Source organism: Leuresthes tenuis, unplaced genomic scaffold, assembly GCF_036924035.1.
Source record: "Leuresthes tenuis unplaced genomic scaffold, fLeuTen1.0.hap1 SCAF_12, whole genome shotgun sequence".
NCBI lineage: Eukaryota > Metazoa > Chordata > Actinopteri > Atheriniformes > Atherinopsidae > Leuresthes > Leuresthes tenuis.
Window position 1 is genome coordinate 15,313,370 of NW_027325366.1, and position 22,881 is coordinate 15,336,250.

The 22,881-nt window shown below is 39.1% G+C and overlaps 1 protein-coding gene across 3 annotated transcripts in view; it reads left to right on the forward strand.

The window, feature by feature from the left end:
- The window catches only part of fgf14 (fibroblast growth factor 14), a 115,707-nt gene that overhangs the window by 73,610 nt on the left and 19,216 nt on the right, over nt 1-22,881 (forward strand). For 2 of the 3 annotated variants that reach the window (XM_072396598.1, XM_072396600.1), the window contains exons 2-3: nt 14,054-14,164; nt 15,269-15,372. In XM_072396598.1, coding sequence (XP_072252699.1) covers nt 14,054-14,164; nt 15,269-15,372 — 215 coding nt within the window. Of the gene's footprint in view, nt 1-5,957; nt 7,264-14,053; nt 14,165-15,268; nt 15,373-22,881 lie in introns of those variants that run through there. The other variant, XM_072396599.1, reaches the window with a different exon arrangement.

The window sequence follows — 22,881 nt, forward strand, 5'->3', positions numbered from 1 at the left end:
ATCTTTTACAACTACAGAAACAGTTACAGGCCTGAATTTCTCCATTTCTCCATATAATCTGTGGATTCCCAAATTGAGCTTTACCTGGCCTGACCTCACTCTCATTAACATTTTTTGAAGTCTTTCTGAAATGAAATGCTCCCAGCTCCTTCACCTGCATCTGTAAATTATTCATGTTAATCTGTTCACCAATATACTTTATATATTTTCAAGTCAGCCCACACCTTACCTCACACATACACACACACACACTTCATGTCAGCCTTCAACTCAACAGAAAGGCCTTGCCAGGGAGGTTTGGACTAATTAATATTCCCCCATAATGCTCAGGGCTTCTCCAAGGAACCTCACTCTGCAGTGCTGCTGACAAGGCACATTCCATCAATGCTGCAGACTTAAAATAGGATCAAAGGATGTAGCAGGGTGTGTGTGTGTGTGTGTGTGTGTAAGACAGAAGGCAAAGGAGAGAGTGAGGAACTAAGAGGATGTGTGTGTGACCAGTATCTTGATTCCTCAGTGAAATGTTGCAGTGTTCTGCTACGGCATGTCAGGCTATTGATGCTTTTATTCTTATATTTGAGTATTTATTCCCAAAGCTGGTAAATACTTTTAGCTTGATCCCAAATAAACACGTTGTCTGTGATTAGAGCTATTAACCTGTCGGTAAGTAAACATAGCTCTTTAGGGGATCGTAGGACTTTGTTTAGCCACTGCAACACAATCTAAATTGTTCCTCTTTGAAGTTTTCTGTAAATAACGACGTCAGCAAAGAGTGTTCTGCCCAGCTACCTAATTTTTTTATTGATCTTTTTTTTTCTACTATATGACATTAAAGATAAAATAGCCAAAAAAGACAATTGTTTAAAAAAACAAAACAGAGGACCTATAGCTTAATGTTATGTTCAATAATGAACCCCTCCACATATATTCCAGCTTACCATCTCTTTTTGTTTCTTTGTACTTGAAATTGGTTTATTGTAAACTAGTGTTAACTACATCTTCTTTCTTTTTTTCTTTTCTTTTTTTGCATTGTCGGGGTAGGCTATTGGTAAATGGAGCGAACAGTTTGAAACCACCGTGTTTCATTAATGTCTCTGTCGGAGAGCTCCACACCTCAGGACTGCTCTAATCTCAAAAGCCAAGGGAAGTGCAGCACTCCATCACACTCACAACAGAGGGACATGTTGTAAAGAGGCTATAGATATTCTCTGATGGCATATTTAGTATACCTAATGGCGATTATGTGATGTATGTTGAAATGATTTTATGGCTCTCTGCATGAGATAATGAACCAGCTATTTAAAGGTCTCTTAGCAGACTTCGTGTGTGAACTGTTCCACTTTATCTTTTAGCTAAATCTCTCTCAGGTTGTTTTCTAATCTTCTGAAATGCATTGAAATAGAATAGAACAAAAATAGAAATAGACAAATACTTTATTCATCCACCAATGGGGGGGAAATTCAATTGTTGTGTCCCTTAAAAAATGTCTTCATTGGTGATCACTCCTTGAAGCTACAAGGATGCAGTTACAAGGATTGAGGCTCAAGAACAGTAAATCAAAACAATACAATCTGGTACTAAAAACAAAACTTGTTTTACATGCATGATGACGGTTCAAGGTTACAAAACCTAGCTCGGGGAATAAAATGAGGTCCAAGCAGAGGCAGAATCCAGAGCAATAGCATCAGAAAAACAATCAATAAACCGATCAGGAGTGAACAGAATGATGGAAGTTAGTGACACTAAATGGAACCAGTTACAAAAACAACCTGTAAAGTTGCAGTGGTGAACAGGGTGTATAAATACAGCAGGTGGGGGTTGGGTGGTCTGAAAACAATTCAGATTCACACAAACTGCTGTAAGAATAACTGAATATCAAAGGTAGAGGAAGCAAAACTCTGACCATAACAGTCATGAGGAAGGCCCTGATCCACTATTTAATGCTTCCCTCACATGTTATATTCAGCTTAAATTATTTACTATTTATTTGTCACCACTGAATGGGAACTCTTTAGAAAACTATTGAATAGAAGTAACGGACGTTCTCCTTCTCTTTTGTGTTTTGTGTATTTTAGATTGGGACCAGTGATTCAAACTTTTGTTTGAATTTACTTAGATGTTTGAAATTTCTTTTATAATTAAGATTACTACTTGGTTTTCCAATCTAGAAAGTTGCAAGATGGATTTAACTTGTCAAATGAATAAATATATTAATTAAATCTCAGCATTCTAAAACACAAATCTTAGATAGTGAACATAGACAGAATATATAGACATAAGTAAAGTATTTCGTTTTGACAGTTCAGTTACTTGTCCCAACCAGTCTTGTTTTCTGTTTATCTGCCTGTTGACTGTACAGATTGTTATTGTGGCAGTCCTCTGTATCATTCAGCTACCTCTTTAGCATGCGACTCCTGTTTTGTCATGTTGTTCTGCAGCTGTTATTGACAGTTCAGTTCATATTTGAGCTAAAGAGACATTCTGAACCAAATCTTGCACCAAGTGGAGAGCTGATTCACATGCAGCTTTACCAAGTTAATCAAGACTGCAGACTAATAACAAATACCGATACAAAGAGTCCGTTGATGGGACAAGACACTTATCAGAGGGGCAGCTGAATGATTTCAAAAGCTATCCAAGGAAATGTAAGATTAACAAATGTAAGTTATTAGCAGCAACGGAACTTTCCAAATTAGATATTTACTAAGAACACCATGTGATTATTATACCTGCCAAATGTAAATTCAAATTTTCTCTGAAATGCATTTATGCATACTCAATATTCTCTATATATACATTTACTTGAGATCCATAATGTTCAGTTTAGTCGGTAAAAACATTTCCTGAACATATTTCATGACCCTCTGAACTCTGACCTTTGCTATTCTGCAAAGCCTCACCAAAGTCTCTACTTTCATTACCCCTTACAAGCCCTCAATGAGCAGTCAACTATCTTTGCTCTCTAATTAGCTTGAACTACTAGACTCATCAAAGTAAATGAGACATATACACATGTAGAATACTTACAGTGTACAAAGGGCTCTCTGAGCTTTTATTGCTTCGGTAGATGGACTTATGATACTCAATGATTAAATAGCTGAAGCATAGGGAGGAATAAAAGGAGAGAGAAAGTGAGATTATATAAATCCCGTAGCTAAGTAAAACCATTATTCATCTCAAATTAAATTAACTCTCATTCTTTGATAATGCATAGTAATTTGATTCTGACAAGTAAAGCTTTTTTTTAAAAATCACTGGACCTGAGAATCGCTCAGTCCACCGCATGCTCTTTGTGTCAAGATGGGTGAGAAAAAAGCATGGCCCTCAAGCAAAGTAATAACACTAATCAAATGGGTTGTTTACCCCAGTTCTGTTGGGTGACATTTACTGTGCCCTGGCTGCACGACATCCAAGTAGAATAATTCAATTTCCTCTGAGGAGATTGGATTTAAATGTCCTGACCTGATGAGACTGTGTCTGCATTCATTGTGGCTTTTGCCTCATTGAATGAATGCATTTGGGTTTTTCCATGAAGGCGAGGTGTACATGGTATTGGGCTTGCTAGTATTTTCAACCAAGACTGTAGTGATAATAGAGGTGTAGAGGCTGAAATGTGTTTACTTAATACAGTCCTTATTAGTGACTGACTCATTCCTTGCAAAGTCCATCCTAAGGCAACTTTTAGTCATGTTGCATTTGTGGCTAGACTTAGTCAAAGTGTCGAAATTTGTTAATCTAAGTGCCTCTCTCCTTGACCCAACTTAGAGAATGACTGCAATGTATTTTGTGGGCAAATTAATGTTAACAGCTTGGGGCAGACTGTCAGTTCAAAGTAACCATATTAGATCATTGAGGGGCCAGTATAAATGGGGTATTAGATGTCACAGGACAAAGGTCTTGACTAAGAGATGGCATGGGACTGCCATGGACTCGCATACATTCTCAAGCAGGAGGAAAAAAAATGTAGGTATGTATGGCCTTATTTTGCTTCATGAATGATTTAAGGGGGTTTTGACATGCTTTTTGGACATCATGTACTGTGTTCACTCTCATAGAAAAGGCTGAATTAGACTTGTAGATTACTTTTGATCCTCCAGTTCAGAAATAAGGCTTTCAGATGTGAATATCTGCACTTTGAGTAGAAAACTATCCATGCATTCGACCTTATGCTGTGTGACTAAAATGATAAAAGCCAATGTGTAAGGCCTCTCCTCTGGACCTGGATCTAGCCTAAAGGGATGCTTTTGCTCTTTGCAATTTCATCACATTGGTAGAGTTTGTGAGGATACTTGTATTGTTGTATTGTTGAAGTACACTAATGCTAATTTATGCTTCTGCTGACGAAAGCATAAATAAAATGGAAATAATAAAATGGAATATAAACATTTAGTATATTTAGGGGAGTATTTTTGTCGAACAATCTTTACTGATTTACTTAACTTTGTTCAACACTTAAACTGGGTATAATTGATCGTTTGCTTTTTTATATTATTTTTTTAAAGACAATTTTTTATTCGTAAATTACTGTTTCAAATGATCATTTTAGTTAATGTAGGTAACTTTAAAGAATCATTCAAATATTTCACTTCCATTAGATCTGCTGTCCATTACTTTGCATTGCAACTGGCACAGACTACTGAAGACAGCTGTTTGTGTAAGTCAGCAAGAGAAACACAGATGGTGACACCACTGGTGTCTGTGCTGTTGTGCGACCATTGTTGAGCTGACAGTGTCCGCTGCTGGTTGGAGCGTTAACTGCATGCACAGTACCGCGCCGAACAGCACAGTAAGCAGGAACCTCCTCAACAGCTAAAACTTTGGGATCATCGACAGCATGTTTTGGAGTCAGTGGAGTGGAGAGAGGTGGGATGAATGCTCATTCCTAAGCATGATTTATTTGTAAGGGTGGTCCCAAAACCGTGAACTGTTTATGAGCCATCGCTAAGGAATTTTGCCTGGATTTTAAAACTGGATGTCATTTTTCTTCTTCTGTCCAAGAACAACGCTGTCATTCCACTGTGCAGCTGTAGAATGTGACATCTGTTCTCAGACACCTTCTGTTGTTCATTTTGAGTTCAATCCATCCTCTAATGTACATCCGTACAGCTGGATATCAACAGGTGCGTCTGGCGTGCTGAGAATGAACGCAAAACATAGCAGCGCAATACAACACTCCAGTTCCCCATGAGCCCACATGTTTAATTACAGCTACAAACAGCAGATGGCTCTCTTGAGTTTTGATTTTTGTGCCTGTGATTGAGGCTTAAATGATATTCACCCCAAGTCGAGGAGACGTAGAAAATGTTTTCAGTGTGTGGAACGAACACGTCTAATTAAGCGTCCACATGAGGTATCATGTCTAGGTAGCATTTAGTTCAGTGTAGTCGTTCGCAGTTTACCTGAGACATCCCACAGTCTGAGGTGGGCGTTCAAGTAAAGGTTATAATGCGCGTCTGAAGAAAATATTTCCCTCCATCGTAATGTGGTGCTGAAATTAGCGGCGCTGTCCCTGGTACTGAAACCACACAGAGGAAATGAAGCTCGCAGCCCGACCATATGATTTTTTTCCATTCAACATGTGAATGAGCTGTTGTTTTGTTTGTTTGTTTGTTTTTGTCTCATGAGCTCACAATTACATTAATATTCTTGGATTGCCGTTTTGTATGTTTAAACTATAGAAACTCTATTGTGAATTTCTCGTGAAAAACTGACACACTTAGGACACTGTCAGCCCAGGGGTAGCTGTATCATTTCTAAAGTGAGATGTCTAATTATGAAGTAAATGTGGCCCACTGCAGAGAACAATCTCAAACGCTCGAGAGTAAAATCTTGCAATCTAGTAGCAGCATGCAGACCTGCTGTTCTTTCTCCTTCAAGCGGGGGCTTGGTGCTGGAGAGGGCGGGGTAGGGGGAGGCCACCCTCCTCACTCAGGCGTGTACTAACGAGCGGTTAGGACTTGTTGATGAGGAAGATTTGTAGATCTGGGACATATAGACTAAAATGAGAGACCACGGCTTCCCGACGGCTTTTTCTTTCTTTCTTTCCATCTTGGGAAAATAAATTGCGCTGTTTGTCAGTGACTTGATTCACCGCCCTTAATCCAAGAAAGCGCTGATCGCCACATATGCATTTCCTTCACATTAGGCTTTGTAACACAGTGGGTCGTATTATGTAGTGATAGCCGGGGCGTTTAAGTTTGTTTGTTGGCAGCTTGTCACACAATGCAGACGTCATTAAAGGACTAAGATCAGTTTAGGGTTTTTTTTCTTTCTATCCCTCGTTCCTTATTGCGCTCAACCGTATGGACTGTGATGTCGGATGCAGTGAAGAAATTTTGTATTGAGACCATCATCCTGTAGAACCACTGTTAGTTGGATTATAAGATAACAGCTACACTCGTCTTGGCTCTTCGGGGGTTCCACCGATTCCCTCTTGAAAACTTGGAGTTCGTTTTGCTCCGGCTGCTGTGCCTTCAGCCGGGTGGTGATCTCTATAGGAGGCGTCTGTGTTTGTTTAATTGCTGGCGGCGCACATGCACGGTTGTCCCCACCGCAGCCTAAAGCAGCTTCTAACAGAGAAAACCTCGTCTGACAGAAGAAGGAGAAAACGTTGGGTGAAAGGAGGAAAGAGTGGGTGCATTTGCAAAGAGGACCCTGCATTTATAAGGAGACGATGCCACAGAAAATTTAACAGACAATGAACGATCACAGCGTGAAGGTATGAATAACCCTCTGAAAGCTCGGTGCGCTCGAGTTTGACATTGCTTTTAATCAAGACTGTTGTCACTGATGTGTGGATTTACGCATGAAGTCATCTCATTCTTCCACCATGTTCAACAATTTTTCGAGTTATAAAGACAACCTGGTCTAATATCGCACTTATCATGTAGTATTTGGACGAAGAAAAGAAAGACGGCCACTAAAAAATATATATATTTGACATCACGGAACGGACCACTTAGCTGTCACTATGGGACTGTGACCCGGGCTACGGGCTCTAAGAGGCGGCTGTTTGTGTAGTCTGTGCTCCGTGTACAGACTGGACCTGAGCAGTTGTGACATTTTGAGCCATGGCTGCTGCTATCGCGAGTGGGTTGATCAGACAGAAGAGACAGGCGCGGGAGCAACATTTGGATCGACCCTCGACTAACCGACGGAGAAAGAGCCCCAACAAGAACAAGGGATTCTGCAATGGGAACCTGGTGGACATCTTCTCTAAAGTGCGCATCTTCGGCCTCAGGAAGCGAAGACTACGGAGACAAGGTCTGGGAACTTCGGTGTGCGAAGTGCCTGTTTTGTTGGCATATGAGCTTTTTGCACTCAGTATAAGCATGTTCATACATTCAATCATTGGTTGACAGTTTAGTTAGCCCTGAAATGATCATAGGTTTACCGTACTGGTACCTACAGCACAACTAAATCTTTTTAAATTTGTTAATAAACAGATTTACCAAATTTCACCGTCATGCGTAAAAAGTTGACGCTCACTGAGAGGAATCATTATATTTGTTTCCTGAATGTTGGCAATTGGTTGAAATAGTACAATGATACTTCTAATTTATACACAATCCCAGGAAGATGACAGGCTCCCGACGAGCTGCGCAAAGGGTTTAGACAGGTGCACAATGAGGCGCCACTGCTTTGACCCTATAAAGGGCCAGGTCGTAATAAAACTGAACTGTCGAGTACATAAGCATTCCTCAATAGCCAAAATTTAAACTCATTTCTATGCGTAAAAAGGCCAGTAGCTGCTTCGGATTGGAGGATACGCCTTTCAAACAATCTTTTCTCAAATTCTGTGGCCAACGACTCCAGCTGAAATTAATTCTAATTATGAAAATGTCATGAACATTTTCGCTGTAATGTGGCAGCCTGGGATTTTAAAAGAGCACTGCCAATAATTGTCTTTCTGTAGAAAATGGTACCAAAGGGAGTTTTTCTTAGCTAAAGGAATTAAGATTATTCACATCATACACATCACTCCAGTTATCTCTCATATTTGTGAAGGATGGAAGGTGGTTGCGCACTCCCCTCAGAATCATCAGATATCATACCTGTTGCATCAGATGTGCTTTGACTTCAGCTGATTCAATGGTTTATGGAAAACTGATATTTCAGTCTATGTTATCTTTGTTTAAAAGGCACAGAAACAGCCTTTAATCTTTCATCTTGTCCACAAAGAGAGCCATTTTGATTGGTGAGTCTCACTCATACTGTTCACGTTCACATTAGAACTGACAGCACAGTGAAATGTCTCCTATACTAGCCCTCATTTATTACATGGATTGAAAGAGCTTTGATCAAACATGATCTATATAACAGCCCACAGAGGACACAGCTGGACATAGGTCAGGGTTCATCATAATGGAAGGTTTATAAACCGTTATCCCTCAGGCTGCTATTTCTGCTTCTGCCATACGCGTTTATGTGTTAGGGTTTATGTGACTGGCTGTCTTAATTTTTATGTATATAATTGCCTGTCACCTCTCACTTGGCTTGTGGCATAAATATGTTGTCATTGGGTATTGCCAGTTTTGTCCTGAAACTCCCGTGACCACAGATGTGGACAGATGATGCTGTCATGTGTGGCTGGGGAAGTAACAGCATGAGAAATCATGAAAAGCTCTATAAACCGGTTTATTTTCTTACTTTTTGATGTGTTGCATTGTTCAGTATGTCAGCAGATCTAAATGTGTGTACTATATGTGTTGGACAAATAAATCTAAAAGTCAGAATTGTGGATGTCAAGTCGACCCTAAGATGACTTGACAATATTAACAAGTATTTTATAGAGCGACTCGGGGGGCCCTCCTGATTCTCTGAAAAGTGATGCGAATCTGCAGTAGAAGTCAGCACCAGGGACAATTAATTGTGTCAAGGGGCTTCAGGGGCTTCAGGTAGAGAAACCCTGCTGCCTGGAAGGAGAGGCAGACTCACTAAAATGAAAATATAACCAAGGGAAATTTTTATTTTGTACTGTTTGTGATTAATGTCCGTAATGGGAATGCACTTCATTGATTTCATCCACACATGAGAATTAGGATAATCTTAACAAAATTATGTCCGACTTTGCTGTCAGGAGGGTTCCATGAAAGCAGCAGTTTTTTTTTGTTTTTGTTTTTTTCACTTCATCCATTAATATCTTTCTTTCCTCTCTGCCTCCTTTAGTTTATCTTGCTTGCTACATTATCAGTAAAGCACACAACTTAGAAAGACTAATGACTTGTTTGGTTAGCTTAATTTAGTATAATAGCCTGAAAGTCTTTTTTTTTTTTGCACGCTCGTGCATGAGGAAGGCCAACTGCATCACAGATCATTTGGTTGTGAGGTGGAATTTCCCAGTTGTCTTCATTTCCCAGGTGAGAAAGACACTTTGTGGTGACAGTTGAGCAAAGAACAGAGCAGATCTCTGGCCATCCAAAGATTTGTCAGGATGAACGAGTGGGGGAGACTTAAAAAGAGCCCTGAGTCCTGTCTTCACTTTGGCACTGAATATTAATCCTTTGATTGAGACACTAGATTATCAACTCTTATGGGCTGCATTGATTGCCACAAACATACTTTGTGTTTTTGAGTCATACTCAAACTTAACCATAAACAGAAAGTTAACTTCTCCTCTATATTTATTATATGTCCCTTTATTTGAGATATTACTATTCCATCCATCCATCCATTTTCTATAACCGCTTAATCTGTCGGTCGTGTCGCGGGGGGGTGGTGGCTGGAGCCTATCCCAGCGGTCGATATTACTATTATGAGAGTCTAAAGGAAATTAAGTGTCCAGAAATGTATTAAAAAATTTCCGCTTGTGTTTATTAAAACACACAGATCTAAACTCCTGTCCTCCGTTAGTGCCTTAGGGAAAATGCCAGGAACAGTTTGTTTTGTCTGTCACAGTCAATTCAATTTGAAATAATTCATGTGTTTTATTGGCAGAGGCAGAGCCAGCAATCACCCTGATTTTTAAAGGATTTAATGTGAGTTGTAAATCCTATCTTATTCCAATCCAGCAAGTGAGCGGGGGACACATGCAGCTTGGACCCATAATCTCACTGCTCTGCCTCTAATTATCCCACTAGATTAGATCCATAAACCATCTTACCCAGATCAGATGATTAGATTAACTTGCATGATCTAGAAACCCAACTGAGATGAATGGTTTCCTGCACCTTGGAGGTCTATTTGTGAGCATGTTGACAGGACACAGCAGTGTTTCATCAGTCAGCTTTCAGAGCTCTCTGTACCAGAAGAGTTATTGTTGACATGACAGAGATGTGGTTGATGTGAAAGGAATAGGAAAGGGGTGACGGTATTCTTTGCTTGAGCTGCTTTTATGTGACAATAGAAGTAACACAGCGAGGGTTGTTCCTTGGCAGGCTGGAAAAGCCCTTCTTGTATTCCAGAAACATCCAAAGTGGGTCAGACAGGGCAGGGCTGACAGCAGTCTGCGAGTGCTGCTGCAGCTGTGCCTGTGTGTGTGCGCCGGGTTCTTACTTCATGCTCTGCTTGCCTTGCACTGAACTGAACATGTGTGTCTGCACACATATTGGGATGACACAACAGAAAATAAAAAATAATGTGGGAGCTGTAGAGAGGCCACTTAAGAGAGAAATAAAACCACACCCTTTTTGGGACAGTCCTATTTATATGTATAGAGGCTCTTGGCTGCAGAAGAACACAATTTGAGATCGTATGGTTCTGATGCTCGTCGTTTTCCAAGGAAACCTCCTCCCTCTTGTGATGCCAAACCACCACTCTGTTTCCCTAGAAACAAAGAAGTGGCATGTGGAAACATAGAGTGCATCTGTTGTATAAACCAATACTGCTGTGAGTGGGGAAAGTCCAGCATCTGTGATTAACTGCCTTGTTTCACTGTTTGGGCCTAATTTTCAAGCAGAATGAAACAGACAAGACAGACAAAGAGTAACAGAAGAAAGATGAGCCAAAGACCTTCTCAACATAGGAAATACCACTGCGACATTTATTAAAGCACGTCTGGATTTTAATGACCTTGCACTAAGCTTGTTTGATAGTTCTGAAAAAGCAGTGTCATTCTGAAAGAACTGAACCTTTCCTTTATATTTTTCTTACACCTTTTCTAAGAGGTTAAGAGGTTACATATGCTCATTCTGATTCTGAAAAACTTCACCTCTTAACTTCACCAATACTTTATAAACAAGTACACAAATAAGAGAATCTCCGTAGTCAGTAAAATAAGAAATGGTAAATTGTACCAGGTTTAAAAGAAAAAAAAAAGTGTTATCATGAGTGAGTTTAACCCTCAACCACTGTTGCATCAGTTGCCGGGCAGCTTTTCTTTAGAATAGCAAAACCCATTATGTCACTCAAATGCATTTACTATCATAAATTAATTTAACTGTCAGTCATAAATAAAGTGTTGCTGTTGGTATTTGAAGGCAAATTCATAGAGATGCCCACTGCTTGGAATTACATAAGACTCGTATACTCCGCCTGTCCAAAAATAAAGAAAATCTGGACTCATCAGACCTTCTTCCATTGCATTTTGAATAATGTGTTGAACAGTTCTTAATCCCATTTTAGTAGTTTCAGCAATCTTCTTAGATGTTTTTTTTTTGCTTGATGCATGCCAAGAATTTGACCCTTCTGAAACAGATTGACATCTTTTCCACGACCACAGGATGTGTCTTCTGACGTGATTGTTTAAAAAAACGAGAAGCTACTCACTGCATCATCCATCCATTTTCTATACCTGCTTAATCCAATTTAGGGTCCCTGGGGGGGCTAGAGCTTATCCCAGCTGTCATGGGGCCAGAGGCGGGGTACACCCTGGACAGGTCATCACAGGGTCACACAGAGACAAACGAGACACACAAAACATCTACGCTCACAGTCACTCCTAGAGACAATTGAGAGTCACCAACGAACCTAACATACATGTTTTTGGGTGGCGGGAGGAAGCCGGAGTACCCGGAGAGAACCCACGCATAGACGGGGAGGACAGGCAAACTGTACACAGAAAGGCCCCAGTCGAGAATCAAACCTAGAACCATCTTGCTGTGAGGTGACGTTGCTAACCACCACATCACCGTGCAGCCCCCTCACTGCATTAATTAGGGTTAAATAACTTGTTGCCAGCTGAAACATAATCATCCATGCAGTAATTGTTTAATGGGAGGCTCTTACCTGTTTGTTAGTCAAATCCAGGTGGTTGACTTTACTTTTTCTAATCCAATTTTCTGTCTTTCAGTCTTTATCAATTTGGATGAATTACCCAAATTTCAACAGATTTCCATCTTAATCTGGCTGGTGCTCAGAAGAAAAATCTGAAGGGAAAATCTGTGTGTGTGAGATATACTGGCTTGCTTGCCCCAGGGAACACGACCAGCATCACATGATTTATAGCACAATGAAAGAGCCAAATTCACTTCACGCACACATACACCCGCACACAGACACTCACACTCATATACACAAAGAATTCACATAACCAGCCACCAGTTAGACAGTTTTAATTATTACAGATTGCTCTCCACTGATCTGTCCCCGGAATCAATCTCACTTCCAACCACAGTGTTTAAAGGCTGGTCAAAGTCATTAATCGGACCCAGGTTTGCCAATTTTGTGTATCAACACAAAAGTATTTCCTTGCGGGAATTGTGCACTCATTAAAGATCCATGTGAAAAAATGCATAAAACACTGATGTTTGCTGTTTCATGAATAGAATTGGGACTGCTCCGAGAGAAAAAGGAATCTATTCCCTTTCGGTCTTCTTGTTACTTTTGTTAAACCCAGGGAATGTCAACTGGCTAATTTTCAACAGTCAAAAAGCTGTCACAATGGTTGACTGACATTAAACACAGAAAAAGAGTAAAAGGATAATGTCTGCACATTGACGTCTGTCTCTGGCTGAATGACTGCAACACTTTGGACTGCTTAGTCTTGTTGTAAACCACATAAATACTGTCCACCATGTTGAGGGGAGGTATTCATACAGTCAGATTCTGAAAAGCCACATTTTCACTGATCTGGGGAAGCAAAAAGGCAGCCCAGTTGAATGCTGAAGTGTTGTTGTTCAGATCTACCAACAAAGGCATTTTCACCACTGTCAACCAGCAGGAATGATCTCAGAGCTACTTAATGCCTTCACTTGACCAAACTATCTTAGAAGGGAATGTCCTGACCTGCAAAGAAACGACCACTAAAGCATGACTTTGCCCTCAACTAGACCTCTTGAGGTCTCCTCTGTGCTGATGCTCTCCATCTTCTTTCTATGTATTTCACACACGTGCGCACACACACACACACACACAGCCTCTTACAAGAAAGATGATTTAGGTGTAGGTGAATTTGATTTTTCACCTCCTTAGCGCTTCCTTAGAATGAAATCAAACATATGTGACCCCAAAACACACGTTTGCACATGAACACGGATGACGAAGCATTGTCAGATGACTTGAGCAAAGGTAATATTCATTCATAACATGCAGCTTTATTAAAAGGTTTCCATTCTTATATTCATGCTCCTTTACTCTGACATTTTTACTGTCACTTTTGTCATGCTGCAACAACCCATCAAAATGCCAAAAAAATTAAAACAAAAATAATAAGAGTACAACATGACATGTTGAGCTACAGTGGCTCTGGCCAGTTCAACACAGCAGTAATTTATCTGCTGTAAATATGTGGTTAATTCCCCTTTTGGATCAGCTAGAAGGGACAAAACACAGATACTCTTACACCCTACATATTAAGGACCCAGAGAGGGTGCTGTTGGGTTCATTATGGGAGTCAGACAGCCACAGATTAATTCTGATGTTTATAATTGGATGGTCTATCACTGAGCAGGATGGGGCTTATGTTCCCTGAAAGGTGGCTTTGGGATTAGCCTATGGAAAAACACATGGAAAGTCACGTGCTGTTTCATGGTGTTTTGTTGCGAAAAACCCTTAAAAAAGAAAAAATGTTATTGAACAGAGTCCTTTGCTATTTAGAGGCAAATAGTTCATTTTTTTCAATATATTTGCTTTTCTGTAAGAGTGTTAAATATTCTCTATACTTTCTCTCCTGCAGATCCCCAGCTCAAGGGCATAGTGACCAGGTTATATTGCAGGCAAGGATACTACTTGCAAATGAATCCCGATGGCTCTCTTGATGGGACCAAGGATGACAGCAGTAATTCCTGTGAGTATCTTGACTTTATCTGTTGGCCTTCTCCATCAAATATTTTAGAGTTGTCTGGAAGAAAAATAAGAATTGCTAACAGAGGGCACTATAACTCAGCTGTTATATACTCATTGAACCTCCTTAAGCACAGTCAGCCTTACTCTTAAACACAGTCTGGTTTTCACTTGAAGATTTATACCTCTGAAGAAATCGAACCGTCAAATCTTCTGTCACCCTCTTCTGACCCGTTAGCCAATACATCCCCTCATCTTTTAGCCTATAGAGTGAGACTATATCCTTAAAATGCAGCCATCGGATCGGACCAATTTGTTCTCATGTCTGAGGGGGGAAGTGGACCAGGAAACAGAAGGCTTAACAGGGAGGAAAATTGTATTATTAGCTTGTTCTGGCACTGCTCCTCTAGTGCTTCAGGCTACGTGGTTAATTTAATTCCAGTGCTTGGTGCTAACACTATCCTGACACTCCACAATGTGTCAGTTACTGCTGTCAGCAAGAGGAGATGTAACACATGTCACATCTGATCGGATGATTATTGAAGCGGCAAGCTTTTTAGATACTGTGTACAGGGAATATATTATGTCATTATACCTCCAAGATCAAATCAGGAGCTGACAGTGACTTCACATTTGATTTTAGATTTTTTAAATTGACTACATCCCACTAAAAACCATAGTTCTCCATTTAGTTCTTTTAGACTTCCTCCCAATCTCCAAACTTCCTAGTACCAATCATTTACTGGATTAGCAGAGGTCATTGTGTGCTATTAAAGCTCTCATATACACACTCATGACGTCACAGCCAGGCCACTGCTGTTGTTTCTCACCAGAACAAATAATAGCTATTACCAACCAGATCTGACAAAGCTGCTGCAACAACAAAGGTGCTGTTAAATCTGCCATACACCAATGGTGACTCCAGTTACAGCTGCTTATTTAGAACCACTGGGTAGCCAAGACTGCATGTCCAACAGCTATGCTGTGATTCCTCTTTAGAGATTACATAAATTCAGTAATTAGTTACTATTAGGTCTGCCTATGTCAATGATATTTTATTTTATTATAATTTTATTCATAAATGCTTGTGTTTACATATATTTTTCAGCTTTGTTTAACCTTATTCCTGTGGGCCTCAGAGTTGTCGCCATTCAGTCAGTGAAGACAGGGTTATACATTGCCATGAACGGGGAGGGCCATCTCTACACATCAGTAAGCACACTATTCTATTCTTATTGTCTGTTATGCATGCAATAACCTGCATTATGCATTTCATGTTGGTATCTGTGCTAGATGTATATAGGTGAATATGTTTTTATGTCAAGTTGAATTATTTCCATTGGGGATGTCTGAACATTTCTCAAAAACTTTTCCATTTGCAACCAGATAATTGCATTTCGTGAAGGTTATGGATTCCATTAAGCAGGAATTCATGCACACAGATATCTCACTCATCAGCATTATAATTTTGATTCTATGTGAGAACAAATTTACATCAGATGACATATTTCAGGCGAAGCAGATATTAAGTTCCCTCCTTTGGAATCTGTCTTTGCAGTTTATTACAAAAGTATTTGTACTTTTTGCTCTTTATGAGGCTAAATTATATGTATGCCATATGCTTAGAATCCTCTTTTTGTTGACCACATTAAATGTCATATATGACATACTGGGATACATTTTTTAATGTGATTTATAGGTAGCAATTTTTGTAATATAGTCATTGTTACTGACTACTTCTCTTCAAAATAAACCAAGCTTTGGTAGACTAGACAGTCAAGGGAGAGATAAGACCTCACCCAGCACAGATAGTGCTTCTAGTTTCACTCCTCCACCCTACCCTCCACCAGTCACTCAAATCAATCAGCACGAGGAACATGGGGAGTTGTGTTCCTGTTTTAGACAGGAGTATCCATCAGAATCACCGTCTCTTCTTCCCTCCGCTTGTCCTCATGTCCCTAATTCTCACAGCCCAGACCAGGAATGGCCATCTTATTCTTCATTCATTACCTCTGGGGTTAAAAGGAGCTGCCTCATTTACTGTACCATGCATTTAAATCAAATTCTTTTAATGCTTAATCACTGCTCGACTTAAGCCATGAAATGAAATTCATTTATAGAGGATTGACCCAGAATCCTGTGGATTTTGTTACAGAATTGCACAACAGGGATTATAAATGAATATATATCAGCTATAGGTACACTATACTGCAAAACATACTGAGGCATGATCTTACAGTATGTTGGCTGCACACGGTCATTTCCCTTTTTGCTAATACAATGTGCACACACTGACATAACTGATAGCTGAGATACCTCCCTTCAGAATATCACAATGATTCGTATCCAATCCTTTACTTTTTTTCCCCTGTTTATACTCAATCATAAAAGAAATGCAAAATTCCAACATTTAGGCAAAATACAATTGTACAAAGCTGCACTTAAACAAATGAAATAAATGACAAAATAAACAGTGGTGATACAACCCAAAATTGTAAAGGGACAATAACTCAACTAAAGCCTTTCAAGCATAGGTGCAACCCAAAGTGTTTTTTGGGAGCAAAATTAACATCTTCAAAGTGTGAAAGAGCACAGTCATGGAAATCAAACAAAATTTAACAATACTTAATGTTCCATAAAGATATTTGCCATATGGCAATCAAATAAAAAAACTGGCACAAATATTTTGGCACCCTACTATAAGCCTAAAAGCTCAATCAACTAGGAAAATTTTAAGCATGATCTTAAAGGCAGAGGAAGTGTCAACATTTCTAGACCAGGAGGTGTTTCCATAGGAGAAAGCTCTGCCTCTCGTTTAAGGCAAAAAAACTCTGAGATACAATAGTAAGACTGAAACTGTTATCTCAGAGTTAAGAGCTCTTCTGTACTAAAAGGAAACAATGGGATTTTTAATGTAGGATTGAACTTGGTCAATGAGAGCCTCATACGTGATAAGTAGGATTCTAAATTCTAATACAGAGTTGACAGGAGGCCAGGGTAGAGACGATAACAGTAACAATCAGTATTACTGCAGTGTTTTGGATCAGCTGGAAGTCTTTGGAGTCATCAGTCTTTGAACATGCAGTTAGAATGGCAATGCACTGGTCCAGCCCATATGTAACAACTGCATGGTCAGGTTCTTCAGAGGAAGCCAGTTTAAATATGATTTGATTTGAAACTATCATGTACATATACAGTACCAGCTAAAACTTCTGAAATGTCTACTTACTCAAAATGAATGCTGTATATGGAATCAAAAGATGTGTTCAATGGTGTATAAAATTCTGTCATGGGTTACCACCCATGACAGAATTTTAAATATTTCTATGAATAAATGCCAATATTTACCATACAATACCAGTGACTGACATACTGCATAAAAATGTTGCTGACGGAATTAAGCCGATCAACAAACATCCTCAATTCAGGCAAATTGTGTTACCCAGTATAAAGAAAACTTAGTTTTAAGCGAAGATTGTGGGTCTGTCAGCAAAATGTGTCTGTGTTGCGAATAACAGATGAAACAGTCACTTTCAAACTATTGAAACGGTAAATTTGTCTGTAAATATCTGTTTTACTTTTAATAATACATGCACAAAAGGTTGCATAATGTCCTGTATCAGTGCATACTGTCCAGCTATCATATACATGCATTTGCTGATTACACTAAACTTGTCTGTGTTATGTAGATTATAAAATAACTATAAAAGAAATGGTATAGGTTACATGTTAGTACTTGCAAATGCTATCAATTTAAAGTAAAAAAACGTTCTGTCTTATATAACAGGGATTTGAACTAAGGTTACATCAGTCTTTGATGACTATGTTATTTTGTCCTGTAGCCTCTTGACATGTTTAGTCCAGGCAGAAGAGCTGTGAAGTGGGTCTCGGTTGCCTGCCAGGGGCATTATGTTCTCTTAGCATACTGCTCCTCTCTTCACACAGCCCCCCTGCTCCATTTGCAGCTTATTTCTTTGCTAATGGAGGTTGTGATCAGACCTCAACTATCCTAACCGCCCACTCAAAGGTTTCTTTTTGCTCCTTAGTGTGTGAATAACTCCGGTAATGGCAGCCTTGAAAGATGTTCTTCATCCTCCTCCATCTGCACCACCCCCTTCTTTCTGCCACCTCCATACTCCTTATTGAGCAGGGTTCAGCCATTCATCCCATTATCACCCTATTTCTTCACAAGCAACATTTGACCCTTTTTTAAGCTATTAAGGATGTTTGGTTTTTAGTTAACTTACATTTTAGAAACTACATAGATTAAATATCAATGCACATAAAACGCCGACCTGTATTGGAAAATATTCAAAAATATTTTACTGCAAGTATTCTTGCAGTAATTAGTAGAGCCTAATTTATTAATTAGAATTCACTTTGAAGTTAATTTCTATCACAATACTAAATCCATCACCAAGCTTTTACTATAATGATCTTCTTTCATATTGAGTGACACTCACAGTGAATCAAAAGGAGAAATTCCACTCAGGCCTAATCAAGGCCTGTGGTGGTGTATTATATTCTTTTTTGTGAGGCACCGAAGGCGTAGAGTCCAGCTCAAATGACAGAGATAACATCAAAGTGACAGTGCAGCCTGGCACAAAGAACGCATCACGGAATAAAGGAGAGTTCAATCATCTCACCTCTTTTCAATCTGCTCCTTTTGTACCAGAGCCAATAAACTCCTAATTTTTCCTTCAGGCTCCACCACTATCTAATAAAATGATAATAAAATAAAAAATACGTTTTTCCCAGCTTATTGTATGAGAGAGCAGAATCTGGACCAAGAAAAGGCTCTTTATGAATGTGACATAACCCGGAATAAATATCATTCAACAGGGGAAACTATGTTAAATCCCTCACAACAAACATGGAAATGTTGGATTTTATATTTTGTTGAATATGATGAAATTGTTGTACCGGAGAACACAACTCCCTAGTGCTGATTTTGTCTTTTTTTTTTGTCCCGCTAACACAGTCTCCTACCATCTCTCTTGTGTAAAGGTTCGGCATTTCATGGTTGGCTGGCTTTCTTTTGAACCACCTCCCCATTCCCTTACTTCACTGAAGTCTCTCACTGCGGGCTTTCTTTATCAGGAGCTTGCACTTGTTAGTGCTACCTTTCATGATTGTCAAACTGACTTGCTATATCACTTGAGTGGCCATTTTAGAAATGGAATCGCTGAGAGGACCACAGTGGAGCAGTGCAATAGCCTTAGCTTCACTTGTTAAAGGCTGTCTTGTCAGCTGTATGAACAGAGAAGACTGAGGGAATCTGTTTCCTGTTGTGGCCAATTCAGAATCTATGAAAGCTCCAAGGGAGTTTGATGCGAGTGCTCCTCCAGTTTACATCAAAATAAAAGTGCATGGTGGCTGTGTGAAGGGAAAAGTGGCTTGTTCGGGAAACAGTTGTAGAAACCCAGGAGTGTCCTTTTAGAACCCTCAAGCTAGAGGCTCCTTTGGCTTGGGTTTTATAGTGTGATCTTTTCCTTGAAATATTCTTATTCCCTTACCTTTCTCTTAGGCAATTTTTCTAGGGCTTCTTTCAAATGTTCTGCCCATTTGTGAAACCATTCTTCAGGTGAAACAGCAAAAGTGGCTTGTTCAGGGAACAGTGGTATGAACAGTACTGTATGTTTATTTTCAGGTTCATTATTATAATTAAAAAAAAAAGAAAAAAAAATTTTGTCTTCTGTTTTAAATTTGCACCTCTTGTCACCTTCTGTCTGAAATATATATTTTTAGCTTCTTTTTTTAATAAGGAAGTTCAGTCTGGTCTGTTTCTGTAGCTGGCCATCACAGTAAATGTGTAATACAGCTGTTCATTGTTTGCTTGATGCAAGGCAAACTAGCCACTAGGAATAATGATTATTATGCTGCTATGTTTCATGATGATATTGTTTCAGGAAGAAAAGCATGGACTACAAATATTGTTTTTAGGCTCTTTAGGCTTCTTAACCAATCAGAATTTTTACATGTACAGAAAAATATAACCCCCAAAGAAATATCCACACAAACTTATAACCTTTGTCATCTGTTTGGACTAATATAGCTTCTCTGGAATTATTGTTGTATAAACTTTAACAGCTAAACAAACAAGCATATGGAGCACATAATCAAAGAAGATTGAAGTACACAGAGCTGTATATATGTGAATGCAAATTACATCACTTTCACAATGAAGTATGTGAAAGAGTGAAGAATTAGTCCAAAGGTAAAACAATACTTGGTCTAAAGATTTTGCCAATAAACCTAATTAGTTGCAGCATATTCCTTCTTCTGTTTCTCTGTTGCTCCCATCCCAACTTTTCTGAGACACATTGCCGCCATTACATTCAAAATGAGCAAATATTTTTCATGGAGTTGTAAAATGTCTAACTTTCAACATTTGAAATGTTTTCTATTTGCCATTATGAATAACATGCTGGTTTATGAGATCTTGAAAGTTTTATTGTAGTTTTATTTATATTTTACATATCCTCTTAACGTGTAACTACTTTGGAATTGGTTTTCAAGGACTGAGATGGAGATGCTTGGTGGGAGAATAACTTCAAGATTTAAAAGGCGGAACAGCTTGTAATAAATTAAATGAACTGATTAAGTAATTAAATAAAAAATTTAAAAAAGGCACACGTATAAATGTGTATATATATTAATTTTACAGCAAAGACTGTCATAGGGCATATTTTGTATTCCCTCTGATCTCTGGTACCTATAGTAATTATTCAGATGATTTCGCCTCAGGAGGTGTGTCAGGCTAGGAGCTGAGGCAGGAGTATAGCCTCATTATTTCCATAGTGTTGCTCTCTATTGCGTTTAATGCAGTGTCAGGAAGAGATGTGGTCAAAAGGGCTGAAGGGGGAGAGGTTTCTTGCATAAATGAACAACAAGGTTGGAGGTAGGTATCAAAGCCCAACTGGTAAACGTCTGGTCAGGGCCAAGATGAGATAAGAATAGAAAAACTTGTGCTTTATGGTATATGGAACATAGATATATTTTGACAGATAATGGAACAAAGAGAAATAAGTTGTGCTTAAATTAGCTGATTGTAATCAGGTTCATCTCCATCTTCGTCACCGTGTTTGTAATCTTCTTGGCTACAAGCTTCTTACAATAACATATTCAAATATACCTCATTATACTTCATAACTTCTATTTATTATGATTATGTCATGTCAGTGCATTGGCTAGTTCTCCTTTTTGGATCACTCTGCCCTTTCTTGACTTTGAAATTGATCAAGTTGTATTAAGGAGCATGACTGTCCCAATATAAAAAAATCCTCGTTTTGTCATTCAGTAATGAGGCGGTTTATTTTTGGGAAGCAATGATGTTTCCTTAACCCTAACCAAGTAAACCTTTATGCCTGAACCAAATCAATTTTATGACTAAGTCAAACCAAGATGATTAAGTAACTTAACCTAACCAAACCACAAGTAAATTTGAAAGTAAACTGCAAGTAAAAATAGATATGACGTGTGAAAATAACATTTTTACTGGTCCACATGGGAGGTGAGGTCCCCACAGATTACATTTTGATAGTTGCCACAAGTATGGGTTGCTACCGATGAAAACATCCTCACACATATGCATGAAACCCAGTAAATGTTTTATCGAAGCTCTGAATATTTTATTTGGGATCAGCTGTTGACAGGACATTGCTTCTATGCACAAGGATACCTATTCTCAAGGCCATTTTTTCTTTAACAGAGACTAACTTGTTTATATCATCTGGATATATCTACATGTGTCTCATTTCAAACTCTGCAAGCTGAGTGCATGTTCCATCCAACAGAAACTAAACAAGTCTGCGATACCTTAAGTGCAGGGTTAATGATGGAGAGAACGTAGGTTTGATTTTTCTGCTCATTTGAGTTAATAGCAATTAAAGTGACAGATGGCCATGACTATAGGAAATTGCTAAAAACTATCATAAATGCCTTGCATAGATGGCTCTTATTTACAAGTTAACTTTTGATCTTTATCTCGTTATGTTTACTAGGCTAATATAGTGATAACCTTGTCTCATAATGGTATACAATGTAAGTAGATTAACAGTACCAAACTGTGTTCTACTATAAAATACCACGCACAAATATGGAAGTGTGTGTGCTGTGGGCTGTGAGAGCTTGTGCAAGTTTCCATGAACCTCCAAGATATCTCTCCTCTGCATCTCAAATGTTTTTCATTTCCTTTTCTAGGATGGGGGCCAATAGCCAAGTATTGATCTGTGAGCCACAGCTTACGCTGAATCTCTCTCATCCATCTGGGATAACCCTCATATCGGTGGTAAAATGGAGTGGCCAAAAACTCACAAACAGCTGTTAGTGAGATGCTGCAGGGAAAGCTATGAACTGTATGCTGCTGACAGATAATGAGAAAGCATGAGGCTGGGGAATATATAAATAGTGCATCGACCAGGGAAAAGAGAGTTTAAAGAGTGAAAAGGGGAGAGGGATCTCCAAGGTGTGTTTGGTAGGGAAAGCCCTGCTGGGGTCATTATTGTCAGTACTGAATGCAGACAACCTTGGCTTGTTGCCCCCAATTTGTCAGTCACTCCTTCCTCTAAAAGCAGTCAACATCATGAGCAACTCATGACCATCAATGACCTTTCGAACAGCTCATAAATTGAATCACTTATTGAAGCAGGTTATTGAAAGCCTGATATCAAATCCACACGACTTTCTTTTCACTGTTGAATGAAAGAACTCTAGAAATGT